Below are 24,912 nucleotides of genomic sequence, written 5' to 3'. Positions count from 1 at the left end.
GTGCTACTGCTGTGAGATCTTCAGTGGCAGGCTGTCTTCTGCCAGAGCATCACTCCTCCTTCACCAACTTCTCCACAACTTGGTAGACACGCTACCAGTCACGAGGGTGAAGACAGGGTGGGTGTTAATCAGGTGCAGCTCCTTCCGAGACACCACCTCGTGCTACAGGCCACGAGTGTGGTGAAGGTCCTACCAATGATGGGAAGGAGAGGCTTGTGCTTGTCCGGCAGCATGAAAGGATAAGGATTGTCCTAATGTGGGTACAATCCATCTTTTATGGACACCACAATCTTCTTGAGGAAGGGCTGCACAATGCGCTCACCTGGGATTGGCAGACACGGGCAGCTCTTCCTCCTCTGATGCCTCTACCTCGTCATGAGAGGAAGCAGACGGCATCGTTTCCCCGGCACAGCAGGAGGCAGAGCGGGCGTCTCGACATCCATCTCCGGGGGCACCACCGCCTGCATTTCTGCAGGGAGCGAGGCAATGGCCATCTGCGTGGCGGCGTCCACCCCCACTGGGCTCCTCACAGGGGAGGCGGGGACAGGCACCTTCTTCTTGAGAACCCGTAGCTCCTTGCGCAGCTGCTGGAGCCGGCGATGGACAGCTGCGAGCTCATCCTTGAGTGCAGTCCTTTTCTGCAAAGGTGGCTTGGAAGCCAGCCATTGGATCATCAGTGAGAGCTTCGAGATGGCGCAGCTCGCACCCTTCGCCAGAGTGGGGGTGGCACCAGACACTGCCACAAGGCGTGTCGCGATGTGCTGGCAGCAGAACTCCTTGAGGTAGCCTCAGCTATGCGAGTCTGTGTTGTGTGAGCAGCCGCAGTTTGCGCATCTGCAAGCCACCCCTCGTGGTTGTGGCAATTGTGAGTGTCGTGCACTACTGCGCACTTCAAGCACGCGACGGAATTCTTGCAAACACTCGCAGTGTGCCCCATTTACTGGCACTTGTAGCACAGCATATTCTTCTGAGTACACTTCGGCTGTTGTTTGCAGCCACAGTTGCTCCACATTGCGTCGATGAGGAGGTCCAACACAGCTGCCAACTTGCTTCTCTTGTGTCAATCCTTAACTGCCGGCTAGTGGCGTAGGTGAGCGACAGTAAAAAAATGAGCCACAGCGAGTCGAGCAGCAGAATGTGTGCGTGCGTTGGGAGGAGAGGGGGGAATTTGATGTCGTCTTATATTCGGGGTCGTCCTATACTAAGATAAATACGATATCTGGGCATGACCACAAACCTTTTGTATCTGCAGAGGAAACCACCAACATCCCAGTCAGCAACTGTTCACCCAGTGGGTAAGGATACCTCTTAGCTCCAGGAACCAACAATGCTTGGCTCTAAGGTATTGGACAATCACAAAAAGATAGCATCACCCCAGGTGGTAACTTATCCACCTGTTGACGGACAGCAACTGAGCACTTGGCTTTTGGAGGGCCTGGACAGTCATCAAAGCACACTTCTCTGCAAACTTCCATCTAGAATTCACACATACACTGGCAGCTTCATCACCAACAATATAATTCAATCTGTAAAATTATGTACTGTAGTGTCAGTGTTAGAGCAACAAAAAATCCTGATATTAAGCCTCCAAGAATACTATTCACTGATGGCGGCCCAATGGACTACGGTACCTATTGGATCTTGAAGGTGGTACACAAAAATATAGTCAGCCCAATCGGAGAAGTCTCTCCATAAACAAGTGCCTCATGGCTATGTGCTTACAATGTGCCAACAAGAAGTACATGTTTGATTTATGTACTTGCACTCACAAACATACAGAAGAGACCTAGTGAACATCAAAAAGTTCTGGGTCAATCTCGAGAAAGTGATGGTAAAAGTCCCAAGACGCAAAATTCTGCCATGTGACTTCCATGCAGAAACTGGCAATGAAAGAAACATCAGGATACCAGCACACAGATCCATGAACAAAAATGGTGCAAGACTCATTGAACCATAACAACAAAACAATTTAAAAATCAAGTCAAACGTTTGAGAAAACTTCCGAAAAGACTTGACATCCTCCATAAAGGAAATAAATGAATATCAGATTGAGCACATAGCCATTTCCTACCCTCTGCAGTGAGAAATCCATGAAGTTCAAATCTGCAGGGGAGCAAACATTGGCTTGGACCACTATTTAACAAAACTCAAAGTGAACTTTGGACCGAAGATGACATATCAGAAAAAGCTTATGTATAAAAAATCGACACAAGTAAAATCAGAGAGACCAACATGAAAGAAGAATAGGCAAATGAACATACAAACAACTGGAAAAAAATTCCACATCAAAATCCCACATAGGCCAAAGAATTAATTCCATCGGGAAAGAACTCCAGACAACACTTGTGGGATCCCAAATGTGGAAAGGCACTGGAAGAATGCAAAGATGCTTCCCTAACCACAGAAAGCTTCATAAACTGGAGCAACAGGTTGTTCAGTACTTCCAAAAGAATGACACTTAATTCCCCAACTAAACAAGAAATTATATGAATGAAGGTGCTGGAGATTAAGAGCAGTCTTCCAACTGAGTGCATTACGGAATTCAAAGCAAGTACAAGCTGGCACATGATAGTGATGATGAAGTGGGTGGAGCTAATGTTACGATGCTGAACAACACTAGCTCAGCAATTTCCCAATGCATATAATGAAAAATCTCTCCAAGAAAACACTACCTGTACTACAATTTTAGGCAGATCTTAAGATACTTTTGATAAAAAACTTTGTCACAATATGTTAAAAATTAAAATTTCTCTAGGAGCATCTTAAAAATACATATATGAAGAGAGGGCTGTCTTATAGTCAGGTATACTGATACTTCTATAAGAGATCAAATAATCCTACACTGTTTTTTTTTAATTATTATTATTATTATTATTAAGGAAAACCAATCTGTGGTTGTGTTTCACTGCAGAATTACCTTAGACAGACACAAGAGGCAACCTGATACAATATTGGGGAAAATATATTACAAGAGTCAAAACTGTACACATTACTATCTTGGGCATTTGTTGATTACCCTAACACAGTATAAAAACGAAATGATGAAGATTGAAAATTTTCTCTTACTTTTGTATTTACTCGTTTCATTGACAGCCTATCAGCAGCGGCCTGGGCTGCCTTCTGCGCTTGTTCCAGAATTTCTTCAGGTGTCATATCATCTGGAATTGCTTCAAATTTGTTCCTGGAATGAGTAAATTGTGACACGACATGATTATTTCCTTGTTTGTGGTGTAGCAGTTAAAGAAGAAAGGTTGGAGCATTAATTATTGAGAAAATGCCTTCAACAATATCTGCTATAGTGGTGACAATATGGAAGGTGGTTTGCCTATTCCAAGAAAATAAGGCATTTCATAATTACGTTACAGGAAATGATTTTTCACAGAAAAATTGCATGAAGTAAATTAAATAACTACAACGGAATAAAGATAATTTCAGAAATGACATTGTGATGAGCTGTGAAAGGAACCAAACTTTTATTCTTTGGTGCACATTTTGATTAACTGATGCTCAGAGTAAAGAATATGAGAGCTTTGTCAAGATTTCCATATAGAGGGCTATTACAAATGATTGAAGCGATTTCATAAATTCACTGTAGCTCCATTCATTGACATATGGTCACGACACACTACGGATACGTAGAAAAACTCAAAGTTTTGTTCGGCTGAAGCCGCACTTCAGGTTTCTGCCGCCAGAGCGCTCGAGAGCGCAGTGAGACAAAATGGCGACAGAAGCCGAGAAAGCGTATGTCGTGCTTGAAATGCACTCACATCAGTCAGTCATTAACAGTGCAACTACACTTCAGGACGAAGTTCAACAAAGATCTACCAACTGCTAACTCCATTCGGCGATGGTATGCACAGTTTAAAGCTTCTGGATGCCTCTGTAAGGGGAAATCAAGGGGTCGGCCAGCAGTGAGCGAAGAAACGGTTGAACGGGTGCGGGCGAGTTTCACGCATAGCCCGCGGAAGTCGACGAATAAAGCAAGCAGGGAGCTAAACGTACCACAGCCGACGGTTTGGAAAATCTTGCGAAAAAGGTTAAAGCAGAAGCCTTACCGTTTACAATTGCTACAAGCCCTGACACCCGATGACAAAGTCAAACGCTTTGAATTTTCGGCGCGGTTGCAACAGCTCATGGAAGAGGATGCGTTCAGTGCGAAACTTGTTTTCAGTGATGAAGCAACATTTTTTTCTTAATGGTGAAGTGAACAGACACAATGTGCGAATCTGGGCGGCAGAGAATCCTCACGCATTCGTGCAGCAAATTCGCAATTCACCAAAAGTTAATGTGTTTTGTGCAATCTCACGGTTTAAAGTTTACGGCCCCTTTTTCTTCTGCGAAAAAAACGTTACAAGACACGTGTATCTGGACATGCTGGAAAATTGGCTCATGCCACAACTGGAGACCGACAGCGCCGACTTCATCTTTCAACAGGATGGTGCTCCACCGCACTTCCATCATGATGTTCAGCATTTCTTAAACAGGAGATTGGAAAACCGATGGATCTGTCGTGGTGGAGATCATGATCAGCAATTCATGTCATGGCCCCCACGCTCTCCCGACTTAACCCCATGCGATTTCTTTCTGTGGGGTTATGTGAAAGATTCAGTGTTTAAACCTTCTCTACCAAGAAACGTGCCAGAACTGCGAGCTCGCATCAACGATGCTTTCGAACTCATTGATGGGGACATGCTGCGCCGAGTGTGGGAGGAACTTGATTACCGGCTTGATGTCTGCCGAATCATTAAAGGGGCACATATCGAACATTTGTGAATGCCTAAAAAAACTTTTTGAGTTTTTGTATGTGTGTGCAAAGCATTGTGAAAATATCTCAAATAATAAAGTTATTGTAGAGCTGTGAAATCGCTTCAATCATTTGTAATAACCCTGTATTACTTATGCCTGGAAAAAAAAAGAGAGATCAAGTTTGGTTGTCAACCAGTCCCTTAGTATTTTATTTGTAGTAAATTAATTTACTAACAGAAGTGCTGTTATGAATTTCAACTTTATGGTAGCTTTCTACAAGCAACTTCAAAATTAGATCTTTAGTGGATTTAATGATGGATAACTGCAAGTGCCAGAGATTTACAATTTACAGCATAATACTCAAATGATTGAATTTTGATCTAAATATTGATGCAAATTCTATGTCCAACAATTTGGAAGTACACAGCATAACATGGTCAAAATTGTCTGCAAAAAGAACATGTGAGTTGTTATTTAAACAATAGGTCAATGACAATATGAAACATTAGTCAGAATGCAAACTAGTGGGAAAGGAAAAAAGCCAATGGCAATCTAATGCTGTATAGGATCTATGAAAGCCTAAGTAACAAGTGGCCTGAATTCTGAACACTGTACTATTCACGCGAATTCTGAACCACGTACTGCTCATACATGATTACAGTTAATAAAAGGCCAGACTGCTGATCACATGATATTTACCTCCTTACATTTTCCATGTTGGAGCATGACCTGATGTGTGTGTTCTGAACTGGAACAAAGACGAACTGAGGTGGCATGCGGGTGGAAGCAATGTATGGAGTTTAATTTGTTGTAAGTGCTTCTGCACATTACTTTAAAAACTAGCAAAATTGCAACTGATTATGCTCTTCAAGGGTATGCTGCCGGATATGATTGTCTTCACTACACAATATTTTGGAGATCCATCTGGCTGCCATCTTCAGGTGCAATTGGAGTACACAATCACGCCAGAACTGAGTGCTGTCATTCAGTTTCAGCGTGACTGTGTACTCAGTGTTCGCACCTGAAGATGGCGGCCAGATGGATCGCTGAAATATCGTGTAGTGAAGACGATCACATCCGACAGCATACCTGTGAAGAGCATAACCATATAAGACGCCGGGATAATCTACGGGATCACAAAATTGCAATTACTTGTACACACAGACTGAAGGAAGAGAAGGTGGAATTGGCATCTTGATACCCTAGAGCAACATTCAGATGATTCAAATGGAACAATATAGTTCACTAACAAAAGGGATGATCCTAGTTTACCCTAAGTTCAACAAAATATTTTAACTTCAACAATGATGGAAACTCCATGATAGAAACAATAAACAAAAAGCAATCTGTATGTAGCTGATTTGTGTGTGGTACATAGATATATGTAACAGCACAGAGATGTAATTAGCTACTGAGCTGCTTATACTAGAAACAGAGCTGTAGCTTTAGTTATTTCTCTTTGGAGTTATACATGTGTATGTATGTGTCTCACATTAAAACCCTTCACATAAAACCCCAAGCTGTCTGATTTTTATTATTTTGACAGGAACGTAAAATCCTGATAATAGTCGGGCAACAAACGAACAGAGCTTCGAAAAAATAAAAACCTGCTTTTATCAGTTTCAGCACTCATAGTTAAGTGTTCGTCCACTAGGGAGCATCTGGTACTACATTTGTAGCCTGGCTGTTGTGTTTTGGTTGAGGTGGTTGCCACTAGATATCATTTTTACTGTGGGCAGCTTTGGCTACTCAACGACCACAAGCATGCTTTTACTCTCTCTCCTGTATTGCTGTTTAGGCAATGCTTTCAAAAAAGACAGCTGAGTTTGAAACTGAATGTAGTAACTCAGAAAAATGTGATGTTACTTCATTAAAGACTGAACGTGGCGGCAATTCGTCAGTTGAGTGGAAAGTGCTCGCCAGTGGTATTAGTGAAATATGTATGCTGTGCTCCAACCAGCTCCTCCAAGATTTATGTTCACAGTAAACAATTGTTAAGTACATGGTTGACTTCACAGCTACACAGAAACTAAAGAATGACTTCAAGTTTCAGGATATTTTAGCCAAAGCCTAATGCCAGAGTATACTCGGGATTTTATTATTGCAGATCTTCAAAATTTTGTAACTTATTATTTTGAGCTTTAAAAGCTGTTTTCATATGTCTGTCTGTAATGTCATGGATTGGAGGATGTTTTTCATTAATAAAAAAAGTTAAACAGTTATCAGCTACAGGTTAGTAGATGCCTTCCCCAATTTTAGTTCGTCAGCAGTTTACTTTCTCATGAATAATAAACCCTTTTCTTAGATAGAATTAGTGCTGTAATACATTATTTAGTCTGGAAGGATAATCTGTGTCTATTCTATAGCAAATTATTGTGTGTCACGTATTAATCTCACAAATTGGCGTGTTTCTCGATATATTAAAACATATTTTTCTATAAAACAGGTCTTATGCCTTAGTTTCACAAAAATATTCTTTCCCCAGGAGAGGCTACTCCTTTCATTTTAGTTTTTGTGTATAAGAAACACGAAGCTACAATCTTAAAAAAAATTATTCATTAGCACTATTCATGAATATTTGTACACTCTATCTCTTTAAAAACAATTAATGTACAGGAATTATTGAAAACATTATCACTGTATTTTCAGTAGGTGGTATTTCACAGCATTTAAGTCATAGTGCACTACCAAAAGCTGCATTGACTGATCACTTTTTTTTTTTTTTTTTTTTTTTGTTACTCACCCTCATGAAGGCTCATTAGCACTGAAAACTGCTTGGAAAATAAAGAGATTCATCTCAGTAGCTATTCTGATTCAATATATCCTTTGTTATTATTGTGCTTCATTTACATACATGAACATTAACATTACAATACAAGCACTACCAAGACCTACGTACACAGATCACGAATGGGTGTAATACAGTTAGTCTGAAGTTTGAATTTTTGGGACAAGTTAAAACTGTGTACCAGACTGGTGACTTGCCTCTTTGTCCCTACATTTCACTGTGAACGCACAACTCCTAGTGCCACCTGTTAATGCACACAGGCTGATTCAAAATTGTAACGTGTCACTTGCAGCAGAGCCTCTGTGGAGTCTGGAATGTATGGAGAGGACTAAATGACAAGTTGAAACTTTGAGCCAGACCACGAGACTTGCATAGGTAGCACAACTGCTCACACAAGGCAGGGACCTAGGTTCAACTCTTGATTTGGCACACAATTTTATCTTGCCAAAAATGTTCATTGCAGCAAAAAAACTTTCGAAGTGTCGAAAAATATCATATCTGCCTGTGGTTTTCTACAAAATACAGAATACTAGCAAATATGTTAATCAAGTGTACACACTGTAGGAAAGCACAGATTGCTACTTACCATACGGAATCAGACAGGCACAATTAACAGACACTTACATAAAGCTTTTGGCCACAGCCTTGATCAGTAAAAACACACACACACACACACACACACACACACACACACACACATGACCACCAGCTCCAGCATCTCAGGCCGGAATGCAATTATCACGTGGGATGCAAGCAGTAATCTGGACGAGGCAGGGATGGGGGAGGGATAGTAGCGAATGGTCGGGGAGAGAGACGAACACTATTGGTGGAATGTGTAGGCGCTAGCATGCAGACAGGTGCAATGTCTGGAGGTTGTGGGGCAGGGAGGTAGGGAAAAAAGAAGCAAAGAAGGCGAGGAGCTGGGAAAGATGGGCGGATACATCTGCAGAGGGCGGCCAATAATCAGGGTGGCAGTTGAGAATGAGGAGAAGATGATAGTATAGAAGCGATGTAAACTGTTGGATGGACGGTGTGGGGACAGTATGTTACTGTAGGTTAAGACCGAGACAATTATGGGAGAGGACAATGTGTTATAAGGATAACTCCCATCTGTGCAGTTCAGAAAAGCTCGTGTTGGTGGGAAGGCTCCAGATGGCTCAGTTAGTGAAGCAGCCACTGAAATCAAGTGTGTTACGTTCAGTCGCATGTTATGCCAAAGGATAGTCAATTTGCTCTTGGCCACAGTTTAGTTTTATCCTGTGGACAGCTGGTTGGTAGTCTTACCAATATTTTTTTACTTTTATTTAATACAATTGCTGGCAAATAGCCACATACAGTTACTTTGCTTAACATTTTACATTTTTGCATATCCAATTATAGATTTCACTCTTTTACTGCACAATTCTATGTGATATCGTTCACAGGCTTCGTTACACAGTTCACACACACATTGTGGTTGGGTCGTGATAAGTTTTGTTTTTGCAAATTAGATGATGAAAGCCGAGAATAGAAAATCTAGTTACAACATGTGGCAGTTCGAAGTTTGGTGCTGTCCATGAGCGGTTCATCATTGCTTCGGTGCCATAGAACTCCGGCCATACTTTTTCTCGTTTATCCTCCATTACCTTCAGTTGATTTCTGGAAGCTCTAGTGTGTGGCATCATATATCGAAGTTTGATGTCTTCGATTAGGAATGTCTCTCTCGCTAGCAGGTAAACTAGTCTAGATCTTGTTGTCTTTGAGAGACCTAGTGCTCTTTTTAGATAAGTCGATTTTACGTTTTCTAGTGTTTCTAGATTTTTTTCTGTCAGGTGGTCCCATATAACTTCTATCCCATAGGCCAGGATTGTCAGGATTATTGCGTTGAATACTTTCATGGCTGTTTCTAGACTGAGTAGGTGGATGTTTTTGATGTCCTGTATTGCTATTATTGCTTGGGCTGCATGTTCTGTTCCATGTTTTGTGAAGCATTTGGCTGTTGGTTGCAATGTCACCCCTAGGTACTTAAGAGTCTGATGAGAGTTTTAGAGTCTGATGAGATTTTTATTTTTTGTCCTCTGATGTTGATTTCCGCCTCCTTTTCTGAAAATCACCATTTCTGCCTTTGTTATGTTTATGTGTAGTTTGAGCTCTTGTCTATTTTTCTCAATGATTTTCTGCAGCTTCTGTATATCTATTGAAACTTCGGCTATGTTGTCAGCATATGCATATACGAGGTGAGACAATAAAGTAATGAGATTGATGTGGAAAAAAAAAAAAAAAAGTTGCTTACCGTTTTAGTCAAGTTTAGTGTTGTCTCCTTCAAAATAGTTCCCTTCCGATTGCACACACTTTTCCAGCGCTTCTGCCATTGATGGTAACATTTCTGGAACTCATCTTCTGTAATATCCTCCAAGACCCTTGTCACAGCTTTTTGGACATCTTGTGTTGTTTGAAAATGGTGTTCTTTGACCGCTGTTTTGACTCTTGGAAATAGAAAAAAAGTCGCACGGAGCGATAGTTGGTGAATAGGGTGGCTGTGGTAGTACTGAAATTTGTTTTGAGGTTAAAAATTGCTGCACTGACAGAGCAGTATGGGATGGTGCATTATCGTAATGCAGAATTCAATTATCAGCAATAATGGCACGGACTTGAAGAACTCTTTTTACCAAGTCTTTCTAAAATTTCTTTGTAGTAATATTGGTTAACTGTTTGTCCAGGAGGCACCCACTCTTTATGAACAATTCCCTTGGAATCAAAAGAAGCACCTAAGCATACATTTCACTTTTGACTTTGACACGCAAGCTTTTTTTTTTATCTGGGTGATCCCTTTGAGCAACATTGCGAACTTTGGCATTTTGTCTCTGGATTGTACTGAAAAAACCAACTTTCATCATCAGCGACAACACAGCTCAACAATTCTGGATTGATTTCCATTCACTCCAACAGATTGGCTGTCACATTTTTCCATGTTTCTTGCTGTTGTGGTGTGAAAATTTTGGGGAACATTTTTGCACAAATCTTTCTCATACCTAGATCTTCAGTTATTATAAGACGAACTGTTTGTCGACTGATGTTCAGTTCTTCTGTGATCATTTTCATAGCTAATCTTCGATCAGATCGTACGAGTTCACGCTCCCTGGCCAAGTTAACATCTGCCCGTGAGGTTGATGGTCGTCCACTGTGGTCTTCATCTTCAACATTCGTTCTGCCTTCACTAAACATTTTATGCCAATGAAAAACTTCAGCTCTTGACATAACCTCCTCTCCAAAAGCCTTCTGAAGCTTACCGTAAGTTGTCATCGCGTTTTCACTCAATTTAACGCAAAAAGAAATGGCATACCGTTGCGCAATATTATGCGATTCCATTTCCGTGACGAGAGACACAAACACGTGTTAACTTATTACAGCACAACTCATGACTGAGCAGTTGCATTGATGTGCTGCTTGGACTAGCAGCAGCTTATAGATCAAGGTCAAAGATATTGCGCCTATGCAAGCCTGCAGGGTTGCCACATCTTGCAAAGAAAATCAGTCTCATTACTTTATTGTAGCACCTCGTATGTATACATCATCTTCATTTTCTCCAATTCGCAGTGGCGAGAATGTACAGCAAAGGGCTCATTGGGTCACCCTGTAAGACTCCGTTCGATTGCTGAATGAGGTTCGAAAAAGAGAGGGTGCCTGATATTGTGATCAAGTTGTATTCAAGGATTGACTTGATTATTCTTGCCCATACGCTATCTTCTCCCATTGTGTTTTCCAGTTTTCAGACTATGAGATATCTTTCTAGTTGGTCAAAGCCTTTGGTAAAGTCTATGAACACTGTGTAGAACATTTGTGTCTTTTGTAGCGCTTCATCGGTGTTGTTTAGAAGAAGCCTGACTGCTGTAAGTGTTGATCTTCCGGATCTGAATCCCATTTGTCGTTCTGGGAGGTGACTCTCCACACAGGCTTTGATTTTTTGTGTAATTATCTTTGAAAACAATATAATGGAAGGAAACATTCCATGTGGGAAAAATTATATATAAATACAAAGATGAGGTGACTTACCGAACAAAAACGCTGGCAGGTCGATAGACACACAAACAAACACAAACATACACACAAAATTCAAGCTTTCGCAACAAATTGTTGCCTCATCAGGAAAGAGGGAAGGAGAGGGGAAGACGAAAGGAAGTGGGTTTTAAAGGAGAGGGTAAGGAGTCATTCCAATCCCGGGAGCGGAAAGACTTACCTTAGGGGGAAAAAAGGACAGGTATACACTCGCACACACGCACATATCCATCCACACATACAGACACAAGCAGACATATTTAAAGACAAAGAGTTTGGGCAGAGATGTCAGTCGAGGCAGAAGTGTAGAGGCAAAGAAGTTGTTGAAAGACAGGTGAGGTATGAGTGGCGGCAACTTGAAATTAGCGGAGATTGAGGCCTGGCGGATGACGAGAAGAGAGGATATACTGAAGGGCAAGTTCCCATCTCCGGAGTTCGGATAGGTTGGTGTTGGTGGGAAGTATCCAGATAACCCGGACGGTGTAACACTGTGCCAAGATGTGCTGGCCGTGCACCAAGGCATGTTTAGCCACAGGGTGATCCTCATTACCAACAAACACTGTCTGCCTGTGTCCATTCATGCGAATGGACAGTTTGTTGCTAGTCATTCCCACATAGAATGCGTCACAGTGTAGACAGGTCAGTTGGTAAATCACGTGGGTGCTTTCACACGTGGCTCTGCCTTTGATCGTGTACACCTTCCGGGTTACAGGACTGGAGTAGGTAGTGGTGGGAGGGTGCATGGGACAGGTTTTGCATCGGGGGCGGTTACAAGGATAGGAGCCAGAGGGTAGGGAAGGTGGTTTGGGGATTTCATAGGGATGAACTAACAGGTTACGAAGGTTAGGTGGACGGCGGAAAGACACTCTTGGCGGAGTGGGGAGGATTTCATGAAGGATGGATCTCATTTCAGGGCAGGATTTGAGGAAGTCGTATCCCTGCTGGAGAGCCACATTCAGAGTCTGGTCCAGTCCCGGAAAGTATCCTGTCACAAGTGGGGCACTTTTGTGGTTCTTCTGTGGGGGATTCTGGGTTTGAGGGGACGAGGAAGTGGCTCTGGTTATTTGCTTCTGTACCAGGTCGGGAGGGTAGTTGCGGGATGCGAAAGCTGTTTTCAGGTTGTTGGTGTAATGATTCAGGGATTCCGGACTGGAGCAGATTCGTTTGCCACGAAGACCTAGGCTGTAGGGAAGGGACCGTTTGATGTGGAATGGGTGGCAGCTGTCATAATGGAGGTACTGTTGCTTGTTGGTGGGTTTGATGTGGACAGACGTGTGAAGTTGGCCATTGGACAGGTGGAGGTCAACGTCAAGGAAAGTGGCATGGGATTTGGAGTAGGACCAGGTGAAACTGATGGAACCAAAGGAGTTGAGGTTGGAGAGGAAATTCTGGAGTTCTTCTTCACTGTGAGTCCAGATCATGAAGATGTCATCAATAAATCTGTACCAAACTTTGGGTTGGCAGACTTGGGTAACCAAGAAGGCTTCCTCTAAGCGACCCATGAATAGGTTGGCGTACGAGGGGGCCATCCTGGATGGCCCCCTCGTACGCCAACCTATTCATGGGTCGCTTAGAGGAAGCCTTCTTGGTTACCCAGGCCTGCCAACCCAAAGTTTGGTACAGATTTATTGATGACATCTTCATGATCTGGACTCACAGTGAAGAAGAACTCCAGAATTTCCTCTCCAACCTCAACTCCTTTGGTTCCATCAGTTTCACCTGGTCCTACTCCAAATCCCATGCCACTTTCCTTGACGTTGACCTCCACCTGTCCAATGGCCAACTTCACACGTCTGTCCACATCAAACCCACCAACAAGCAACAGTACCTCCATTATGACAGCTGCCACCCATTCCACATCAAACGGTCCCTTCCCTACAGCCTAGGTCTTCGTGGCAAACGAATCTGCTCCAGTCCGGAATCCCTGAATCATTACACCAACAACCTGAAAACAGCTTTCGCATCCCGCAACTACCCTCCCGACCTGGTACAGAAGCAAATAACCAGAGCCACTTCCTCGTCCCCTCAAACCCAGAATCCCCCACAGAAGAACCACAAAAGTGCCCCACTTGTGACAGGATACTTTCCGGGACTGGACCAGACTCTGAATGTGGCTCTCCAGCAGGGATACGACTTCCTCAAATCCTGCCCTGAAATGAGATCCATCCTTCATGAAATCCTCCCCACTCCGCCAAGAGTGTCTTTCCGCCGTCCACCTAACCTTCGTAACCTGTTAGTTCATCCCTATGAAATCCCCAAACCACCTTCCTTACCCTCTGGCTCCTATCCTTGTAACCGCCCCCGATGCAAAACCTGTCCCATGCACCCTCCCACCACTACCTACTCCAGTCCTGTAACCCGGAAGGTGTACACGATCAAAGGCAGAGCCACGTGTGAAAGCACCCACGTGATTTACCAACTGACCTGTCTACACTGTGACGCATTCTATGTGGGAATGACTAGCAACAAACTGTCCATTCGCATGAATGGACACAGGCAGACAGTGTTTGTTGGTAATGAGGATCACCCTGTGGCTAAACATGCCTTGGTGCACGGCCAGCACATCTTGGCACAGTGTTACACCGTCCGGGTTATCTGGATACTTCCCACCAACACCAACCTATCCGAACTCCGGAGATGGGAACTTGCCCTTCAGTATATCCTCTCTTCTCGTCATCCGCCAGGCCTCAATCTCCGCTAATTTCAAGTTGCCGCCACTCATACCTCACCTGTCTTTCAACAACTTCTTTGCCTCTACACTTTTGCCTCGACTGACATCTCTGCCCAAACTCTTTGTCTTTAAATATGTCTGCTTGTGTCTGTATGTGTGGATGGATATGTGCGTGTGTGCGAGTGTATACCTGTCCTTTTTTCCCCCTAAGGTAAGTCTTTCCGCTCCCGGGATTGGAATGACTCCTTACCCTCTCCTTTAAAACCCACTTCCTTTCGTCTTCCCCTCTCCTTCCCTCTTTCCTGATGAGGCAACAATTTGTTGCGAAAGCTTGAATTTTGTGTGTATGTTTGTGTTTGTTTGTGTGTCTATCGACCTGCCAGCGTTTTTGTTCGGTAAGTCACCTCATCTTTGTATTTATATATCTTTGAAAACATATTGAACTGAGCACTTTCCAGGGCTATGCCTTTGTACTTGTTTGTGTTCATTGGGTCTCCTATACCTTTGTAGAGAACTTTTATTATCGAGTGTCTCCTTCTTCATTTAGAGGTTCCCGTACAATGTCTTTTTCCTTTGTTGATGTTGTTTCTCCTTCTTTTGGGGTGCTTTGATTCCTCGTTTGTTCAGTATCTTACTGAAGTTGTCTTCCCATTCCTTCATGTCTATATTTGGTGTATGAGCCAGTCTTCTTGGTCTTGCTGCTATGTATGGGTCTTTCTCTGTTTCATCCGCTTCTCTTTTTGCCTCTCTTTCTATGTATTCTTTTTTCTTCTCTTCTATTAGTTTTTTGTAGATTCTCCTCTCTTCTGCGTATAGTTTGCATGTTTCCTTGTCGTGCTGGTTTCTTAATCTGTGGAGCGTTCTTAGAACAGTGTTCCTTTTGCTGTAGCATTCAGCATTGAACCATCTTTTTGGGTTTGTTTGTATCACTGAATTTTTTAGGTGGTCTTCTATTCTGTCTGTTGCTTTTTCAAGGTCTCCTTCCTATATTAAAGTTTCTATTTGTGTTATTTGTTCTTGCTGGTTTAATTTTTCTCTGTCTATTTTTCTTTGTATGATTTGGTGGGTCGTTCTTGCTGGCGGTGACGTGACGTGACGTGACATTATTTATTTTTATCTTCATTGGAATGTGCTTTCACATAGGAGTGATGGAGTCATGCCATATTGGTTGAATACTTCCTTTCTTTTTAATGTGATGTCAATGGTGCTTTTCCAACTGTGGCATATATATGTAGGTATCTGTCTATCATTCAGTAGGGTGAAACCATCTTCTTCTAGGGTTTCAATGACTAGTCTTGTTTTATAGTTCTCTGTGTCTATTCTGCAGTTGAGATCGCCTAAACAGTGGTGGGTTTGCTGTCACATTGTTTGATGAGTAACTATTTCATCAATTATTTCTACAGCATATGTGTGTGGTTTAAAATAGGCTGCAATTATATTTATGTTTGCTGTTTTTACTAGCATACTATTTTCTTGTTTTATCATGTTTTTGGTGGGGGTCATCCAGGGTTTCAGTAGGATAGATATTCCTCCCATGGGTCGTCCTCTTTCTCCCTTCTTTGCCATTAGGTGAAAATTGTAGAAATCTTTATATTGCCAGTTGTCTATCAGGAAGGTTTCTGATAGAATTGCAAGATTCGAGTTTTGCAGTACGTCTGTTGGTGTCAGGTTAAGAGCACTTTTTATTCCCTCTGTATTCCACAAGACTGCTTTTATTTCTTGTTCTTGTAGTTTTCTTCTTAGTTTAGTTGAGCTCTGCTCTCTCTTCCATTGACCGTTTTGGGATGTACTTTTATGTTTTCAGGCCAGAATTCTGGTTCTCGTGTGATTTGTAGATTTTCAAACAAAATGCCTACTTTGAAAGCTTTTTTGTTGTCCAGTGTGTGCAGTTCTTCGCATTCTAGTTGTCCCAGTATTCCATTCTTGTTGAGGTATTTCACTACTGTATCAGTTGTGGTGGTTCTCTTTAAGTTACCGATATATAGCCATGCTGTTGTTTCTGCTGTTTGCATTTCTTCATCTTTTTTGTACCCATTATGGTTTTATTTTTACTCTGGTTTCTTCTGTACGAGCTTCTCCCTACCTCAGTACTCCAAGTTGGTTCCTCTAGTTTATTAACCTGATTTCAGGTTTTATTATGTTGCTCACGTGCATTGATACCAATATAAAAACTGTGAAATGATTAGAGTACAGGTGGTAAATGACATGGCTGCTTTTATAGGTGGCCAGGCCCCTGATGGGGTAGAATAAACCAGTGACAGGACTGGAAGCCGGCCGGAGTGGCCCAGCAGTTCTAGGCGCTACAGTCTGGAGCCGCGTGACCACTACGGTCGCAGGTTCGAGTCTTGCCTCGGGCATGGGTGTGTGTGATGTCCTTAGGTTAGTTAGGTTTAAGTTCTAGGGGACTGATGACCTCAGAAGTTAAGTCCCATAATGCTCAGAGCCATATGAACCATTTGAACAGGACTGGAATAGGAGGTGCTGGGTGGGTGGATTGTGCAGGTTTTGTATCTGGGTCTTCCACAGCTATATGATCCATTTGGCAAGGAATTGGGATTGGGAGTGGCATAGGGATGGACTAGGATGTTGTGGAGGTCGGGCGGGTGACGGAACATCACTTTAAGAGAGGTGAGAAGTATCTTGGGTAGTATGTCCCTCACTTCGGGACGTGATGACAGGTAATCAAAGGCCTGACGAACGATGTGGTTCAGTTGTTTAAGTCCATGGAGGTACTGTGTGATGAAGGGGACACTCTTTGTGGCTTGTCCTTGGGTATGGTGTGAGAACTGGGGGGGGGGGGGGGGGGGGGGGTTCAGGGTTGGATGGTGGTATGAACTGGAAGATGCAATAGAAACTAGTAGTAAATAAAAGTTCAGTTTATTCATTATCAGCCGTGCAGAGTGGCTGTGAGGTTTGAGGCGTGATGTCACGGACTGCGCGGCCCCTCCCGCCAGAGGTTCAAGTCCTCCCTTGGGCATGGGTGCATGTGTTGTTCTTAGTATAAGTTTGTTTAAGTAGTGTGCAAGTTTAGGAACCTATGACCTCAGCAGTTTGGTCCCTTAGGAATTCACACACATTTGAACATTTTATTCATTAACAGCTCGTAATGTTATATAAAAATTACTTTCTTTAAAGAAATAATTCCAGTTGCTGGTACTGCATTACTTCACAAACTGCATATCATAAAGCTCTGTGAATCAACTTCCATGCAAAAGCTGATTACACCTATCATGCACATGAATTCTGAACACTGCAACATTGAAAGTTTACATTCTAACAAGGAGATAGCTGCAGGATTTGAGTCCAAGGCATTGGACTGTAGCCATTCACCTTGGTGGTCCCTCATTTATGAGTAATCAAGAAAACAAAATTTTTCAATTTCTTGTGATTGATTAGAGCCTTTAAATTATTAATAACTTGAAAGTGGCACCATAATGCAGAGATTAAGTTATTTGGCTTATGTGCTGAAGGTGGTTGTTCTGATTCCCATCAAGTGAAATTTACTTTTTTTCGTCTTTGTCAAAACCAGAACCTTCAGCAGATCAGCCAAATAAACGCTATGCTATGTGACCGCTTTGAAATTATTCATAACCAGCTGACAAACACATTATTACCTGGATATTCATTTTGCCACTTTCCTATTAGAAACAAAAGCTTATTATGTACGCCTGCAGAATACTCGGTATGGAGCTGCTTTGCGTATCTACAACGTGATTTTGCAATTGTGTGTGGGCTACATCTTTTCATAGTTCTATAGACGGCAACTGTTTTTGCTTACAGCACTTTAAGTTTTGCAGCTGAAAACTGTCAAAAATGCTGAGCTATCAAAAGTGCTGCGACGTGTCAGGGTTTTCCTTAAGTTGACTCGACTGTAGAAGTGTGTTAGCAGCAAAAAATAAATGTATTAAAATTTCATAGATGACATTGCATTTTATCCAAGTATCTCAGTGTTTATGATGTCACATCCCGAACTATGACAGATGGGTGGTTCTTACCACCACAGCAATTGTTTTCTGACAGTAAGGGATGTTTATGCCAAGTATGGTTGAAAATGGTCCAGTGGTTTTAGGAGATATGGACTGAACACACACACACACACACACACACACACACACACACACACACACACACTTTTATAATTTGTATGGATATGGATTTCAAGGCTCTAACCAATCACAAGAAATACTGAAATTTTATTTCATCAATTATGTGCATATTAGGGGCCACCAGGATGAATAGCTGTAGTGTGCGATACCTGGAATCCTAAACTGCAACAATGTATAGGGGATCTCTCCTTTTAAGACTAGTGAACACAATGAACAATGTCATAGTGAGGTGTTTCCATGGAAAATTATCGGGTTGCATGAGGGGCAATCCAAACTGAACAGTACTTTACATAACACAACTGTATGTAGTAGGATCCTATAAAATCACACATTTGTGCAGCTAAGTAAGTAAAATCTGTGCATCTGTAAGACAGCAGCAATTTTGTCTTGTGGGGAATGAGCCTTTATCTCTCTGTGGGGAGGGAGGAGGTGGCTATTAACCCTTTAACTGCTGTGGATGAGTTAACTCTTCATGCTCTGACACTGCCCGTGTTGAGAATATGTTTATGCATCCCATACCGCTGATCTCTCACTGCTGCGGGTAAGTTACTTTCCGTATCCTGGTCAATAAAAAAGTTTCAAGTACTTATCAAACAGGATCTGTGCCTCTTTGCATGCTATTATTTGGAAAAAAAACCTTATTTTGATATTTTGAACTGTTTATGAACTATGACGATTGTTACGACCACAATTCATGATATGCAGTGACAAAAATGCGCACATCTTGCGACTGTCTATCAGCTATAAAAATCAATAACTCTGGAACGAAATGAGATATTGTACTGCTTCCAACTTTGAATAAAATTTTTATACTGTAGTAACACTGTTCACGTTTACGTCGCACTTCACTTAGCGTAGACCGGGACTGTGTCCTAGGCACACCCGATGTTAACTGACTGGGCACGGCCCGTGCTGCCGGAGTTGTTGTTGTTGTTGTTGTCATGCCGGCAGAGGTCGCGTCCGAATTCTCGCGTGCCCTCTGGTGGACGGGACTCTACTTGCGGCAACTACCGTCCGTGACGCGCCGTGCCAATGTGCGCCTCCCGCGATCTTTCTGGTGGCTACTACACTCCTCCTCCTTCGGGGGGTGAAGCGACTGTGATCCACTGCATCGGAAGGTGGAGCGTCGGGCAGGAGCGATGACCTCCACATCCATTGGATGGCCGGAGTCGAGGGGGATCTGCCAACCCTCGAGCCGGAACCTTCGAATACGGCTGGAAGTGACCCACACGAAGAGGCCCCCGTCGTCCCACAACCGGAGCCCGGAGCAGAACGGGCGACAAGCTGTCGAACTCCGGATCCTGTTCCACCCCGGAAGGGGCAAGACCCAGTGGCGGGGACGAAGGGGAAGGGACGACCACAGGTGAACCAACCTCCTGAGAAACCGGGCCTGCTAGGGGGGCCGGCTCTCGCTGGAGCATCTCGAATGATGGCGATGCCGGTGCTGGAGCTACTGGAGGCTGCCAAGGCTGAGAACCATCGCAGTGCGGCAGAGGCACAGCGGGGAGAGGAGGCAACGTCCCCTGTGAAACCAACACAGGTGCCGGCAATGGGGAAGCCTGTGTCCGAGAGGGCGGAGGGTGGGTGCCCGAACGTGGACATAGCTGATTTTGGTGACGACGTACCACCCGGTCCCCCGCCTGCAAGGTATAGAGCCGGCGGCCATTTCGGCACAGGACCACAGCTGGTATCCAACGTGGATTGCGACCAAACCCACGGGCCCAGACCGACATACCCAGTGGAAAGCCAGGTACTCCGTTTTGTGAAGACTGGCGAGGACCAGGCCGGAGGAGGTGCAGCAGAGTCCTAGGTTGACGCCCATGGAGGAGCTCTGCGGGGCTGCGTTCTCCCATTGGTGTGGTCCGGTATGCCGCCAGAAAAACGTCAATGCTTCCTCCGCAGGAAATTCGTGCACATACTTTTTCATCTGCGTCTTAAATGTGCGCACCATGCGCTCGGCTTCCCCATTCGATTGTGGATGGAAGGGGGGAGAACAAACGTGCCGAATACCGAAGTGACTACAAAAGTCCTGGAAGGTCTGCGAAATAAACTGCGGTCCATTGTCTGAGACCAGGGTGATTGGCAGACCTTCCACAGAAAAGATTTTTGCTAGTGCCTGGATTGCAACTTCTGAAGTGGTTGAGGAGCAGCGAACCACATATGGGAATCAGGAATAAGCATCAATGACAATGAGCCAAAAACCGTTGAAAAATGGGCCCGCAAAATTGATGTGAACACGTTCCCATGCTTGGGTTGCCGGCGGCCATGAAGAGAACGCTGCCCTGGGAGTAATGGGCCTGCGTGGGACTAAGCGTTTTAGACGCAAATGCCAGTGGTTGCTCGGAACCATCTGCGTTGCGATGGGCCAGGACCGCCCCCACCCCATACTGCGAAGCATCTGTAGCCAGGACCAACGGCTTATGGGGATCAAAAGTAGCCAAACAAGGGGCTGATGTGAGAAGGCCCTTCAACGAGGTGAACGCTCGCTCGCATGAAGGCGACCAGTCAAAAGGAACACCCTTGTGCAGAAGGCAGTACAGGGGGTGGGCTATAGTGGAAGTCCTGGGAATGAACCGGTGGTAATAGGCTATCTTGCCTAAAAAAGCTTGTAACTCTTTCAGCGAAGCGGGCCGAGGAAGGTTGACGATACCTTGGACCAAACTTCCTAGTGGCTGGATACCGTGCCGAGAGATTGTGTAGCCCACATACTCAATGGATGGTTGAAAGAAGGTTGACTTATGCAGGTTGCAACGCAAGCCCACAGACCTGAATTTGAGAAAGAGGGTGCAAAGGTTGTGCAAGTGTTCCTTCGTGCTGCGGCCTGTGACAATTACGTCATCCAGGTAATTAATACAATGAGGAATTGTCGACGTGACATGCTCAAGATAACGCTGGAATATCACCGGGGCACTGGATATTCTAAAGGCCAACCACTGGTATTGGTAAAGGCCAAACGGGGTGTTGACGACCGCCAACCGTTTGGAGTCCTCATCAAGTGGTATCTGATGATAAGCCTCCGACAGATCGATTTTCGAAAAATATTGGCCTCCCGCCACGGAGGAGAACAATTCATCAGCACAAGGCAAAGGATAGGTGTCCACCACCAATTGGGAATTAATGGTGGCCTTGAAATCGCCACAAAGATGTAATTTTCCCGAGGGCTTCCTTACAATAACGAGGGGCGAAGCCCACTCACTGGAAGAAATGGGAAGAACGACCCCTAGGGCTGTCAGCCGGTCTAGCTCTTCCTTTACCCGAGGGCGGAGAGCCAAGGGGATCTGCCTCGCGCGTAGAAAACGCGGGCGAGCCGACGCCTTCAACGTTAAGTGAGCTTCAAGATCTGAAACACGCCCCAGGCCCTCCTCAAAAATATCTGGAAAGTCGGAGATCAAAGATTCCAATGATTGATAGGGAACGTCTTCGGAGACCAACTGTATGGTGTCAGCGATAGAAAAACCGAAAGCTTGAAAGGCATCCAGGCCAAAAAGGTTAGCTGAGCTCGCATCACTGACAACAATAAAAGTAATAGGCCGAGTGACTGATTTGTAAGTCACGTCGGTAGTGAATTGACCCAGTAGGGGAATGAACTGTTTACCATAATCGCGTAGACGCCGGTAAACTGGCGCAAACGGGGGCGATCCAAGGTCGGAATAAGTTTGTGCATTCAACAACGAAACTGCCGCGCCCGTATCGACTTGCAGTTGTAACCGGCACGACCGAACCGACACCTCAATAGAGAGTTTGCGTGCCGATGCGTCAGGAGCCTGGCCCGATGAAACTGGCTGAATGTCAACGTCCATGTCCTCTGTACCTGCTTCCTTCGATTCTTTTGAGGCTGAGCGGCAAACTATAGCAATGTGTCCTTTTCTATTACATTTGCGACAAACGGCCCAACACTGGGGGCACTCTGACCGATCATGATGTATATAGCACGACGCACAGGACGGCAACAGGGGCCAGCGGCCGGAATTCTGTTTACGCGCCGTGTGGGAGCGGCCGTAACGGCTGGATTGTACCGCTCGCACGTCGTCCACCCCTGACACAGTGGACGCGGCCGCGCCGCCCTGAACCTCCGCGACGTCGCACCACGCTTCCAGCTGTTGACCTGCTGCGTGAGAGACTTCATACGATTGAGCAATGGACAGGACTTCCTTGAGGGAAGGGTTTACTAACTGCAGGGCCCGTTGCCGGACCTCCCTATCAGGGGCCGAATGAACAATGACGTCGCGTATCATAACGTGGGCGTACGACTCTCGCGACTGCTCCATGACAAAGTGACACTTGCGACTAAGACCGTGCAGGGTAGCGGCCCACGCCCGGTAAGACTGATGGGGCTGTTTCTTGCATTAATAGAACTCGACCTTAGCCGCCACAACATGCGTGCGGCGGCGATAATATGAAGACAGCAATGAACACAATGCGTCAAAAGACAAGGACGAGGGTTCCTGCAACGGTGCTAGCTGCCGCAAAACTTGATACAGCGAGGGAGATATCCAAGACACGAAGAGAGCACGACATACCTCCGCATCGGCAACATGAAACGCCTGGAAATGCTGCCGAAGGCGATGTTCATATGCGTCCCAATCCTCCGCCGTCTCGTCATATGGGGGAAAGGGAGGAGGGAACGGCGCCGGAGCAGACGGCGTGGAGAGCAACGCCGGAAGCACTTGTTTCATGGTGGCCATGAGTTACGTCTGCTGCGCAACCAAAACTCGCACCAAATCCTCCATGCCGTGGAGAAGCTGCGAAACCGGAACAACGACGCAACACGCGAAAGAAGGACCCTACTCGTCGCCAATTGTGTAGTAACATAGTTCACGTTTACGTCGCACTTCACTTAGCGTAGACCGGGACTGTGTCCTAGGCATGCCCGATGTTAACTGACTGGGCACGGCCCGTGCTGCCGGAGTTGTTGTTGTTGTTGTTGTTGTCATGCCGGCAGAGGTCGCGTCCGAATTCTCGTGTGCCCTCTGGTGGACGGGACTCTACTTGCGGCAACTACTGTCCATGACGCGCCGTGCCAATGTGCACCTCCCGCGATCTTTCTGGTGGCTACAACATATACCTTATGTACATTTCATACACAGCAGTGTAAGAGCTAAGAGAAATCACACGCAAAGTTAACACAATGTGTTTATACCTCTGCAATCTTTTTAAAATTTTATGCAATGTTTTACTGAAATTGATGCTGAATTATGAGAAGAAATTCAGTCCTTTATTGAACAAAGATATTAGACTGTATGAGGTCCACAAATCAATTTTTTATATTTAATAGTTTTCTTGAAATTGGACTCTAAGTATTTTATAGTGGCCTGAGGGCTGGCTCTTAGCACAGGTAGCAGTATCTGGTGAACAGTACAGTCATAAGTAATTTGCACTCAGCACAGAATGTAGACAACACATCTGTAGCAGCGAAAGGGTTAACAGCCTGATTCAATAAACCCACAAAGAGCAACGGCACACAAACCAATTTTGCAAAGTAGTTGGACCATGTAGATGTATAAAATGGAAGCATAAATGTATTTAAATAATTGTATTCTAATAAATCTCACCAGTTTATCTGTACACTCTTAACTGGGTAATTGACTGTTGTTAAAAAAACATTTAGTAAGCTAACATTCAGATGTATGTTATAAGTTTCAAATAAGCTTATTGCTGTAAACAGTTTGTTATTTGTGGCACATGCACACATCTGGGAGATTTTCTTTTTTTTTCTTAAATTTAAATAAAGATCTATATATACACGGTGGTCCATTGATTGCGACCGGGCCAAATATCTCACGAAATATGCGTCAAACGAAAAACTACAAAGAATGAAACTTGTCTAGCTTGACGGGGGAAACCTGATGGCGCTATGGTTGGCCTGCTAGATGGCGCTGCCATTGGTCAAACGGATATCAACTGCGTTTTTTTTAAAGAGGAACCCCCACTTTTATTTCATATTCCTGTAGTACATAAAGAAATATGAATGTTTTTAGTTGGACCACATTTTTCGCTTAGTGATAGATGGCGCTGTAATAGTCACAAACATATGGCTCACAACTGTAGATGAACAGTTGTTAACAGGTAGGTTTTCTAAATTAAAATACAGAATGTAGATACGTTTGAACATTTTATTTCGGTTGTTCCAATGTGATACATGCACCTTTGTGAGCTTATCATTTCTGAGAACACATGCTGTTACCACGTGATTACCTGTAAACACCACATTAATGCAATAACTGCTCAAAATGATGTCCGTCAACCTCAATGCATTTGGCAATACGTGTAACAACATACCTCTCAACAGCGAGTAGTTCGCCTTCCGTGATGTTCGCACATGAATTGACAATGCACTGACGCTTGTTGACAGGCGTTGTCGGTGGATCATGATAGCAAATATCCTTCAAATTTCCCCATGGAAAGAAATCCGGGAACATAAGATCCGGTGAACGTGTGGGCTATGATATGGTGCTTCGACGATCAATCCACCTGTCATGAAATATGCTATTCAATATCGCTTCAACCGCACGCGAGCTACGTGCAGGACATCCATCATGTTGGAAGTACATCGCCATTCTGTCATG

At 44.2% G+C, this 24,912-nt stretch overlaps 1 protein-coding gene across 4 annotated transcripts in view; it reads right to left on the bottom strand.

The window, feature by feature from the left end:
• LOC124798648 (bromodomain-containing protein 7) overlaps positions 1–24,912 on the bottom strand; it is a 155,799-nt gene that overhangs the window by 54,560 nt on the left and 76,327 nt on the right. For all 4 annotated transcript variants that reach the window (XM_047262147.1, XM_047262145.1, XM_047262148.1 and 1 more), the window contains exon 6: positions 3,067–3,181. In XM_047262147.1, the coding sequence (XP_047118103.1) occupies positions 3,067–3,181 (115 nt within the window). The remainder of the gene's footprint in view (positions 1–3,066; positions 3,182–24,912) is intronic.

Source organism: Schistocerca piceifrons, chromosome 5 (assembly GCF_021461385.2).
Source record: "Schistocerca piceifrons isolate TAMUIC-IGC-003096 chromosome 5, iqSchPice1.1, whole genome shotgun sequence".
NCBI classification, from domain to species: domain Eukaryota; kingdom Metazoa; phylum Arthropoda; class Insecta; order Orthoptera; family Acrididae; genus Schistocerca; species Schistocerca piceifrons.
This window is presented reverse-complemented; position numbering and strand designations above follow the sequence as displayed.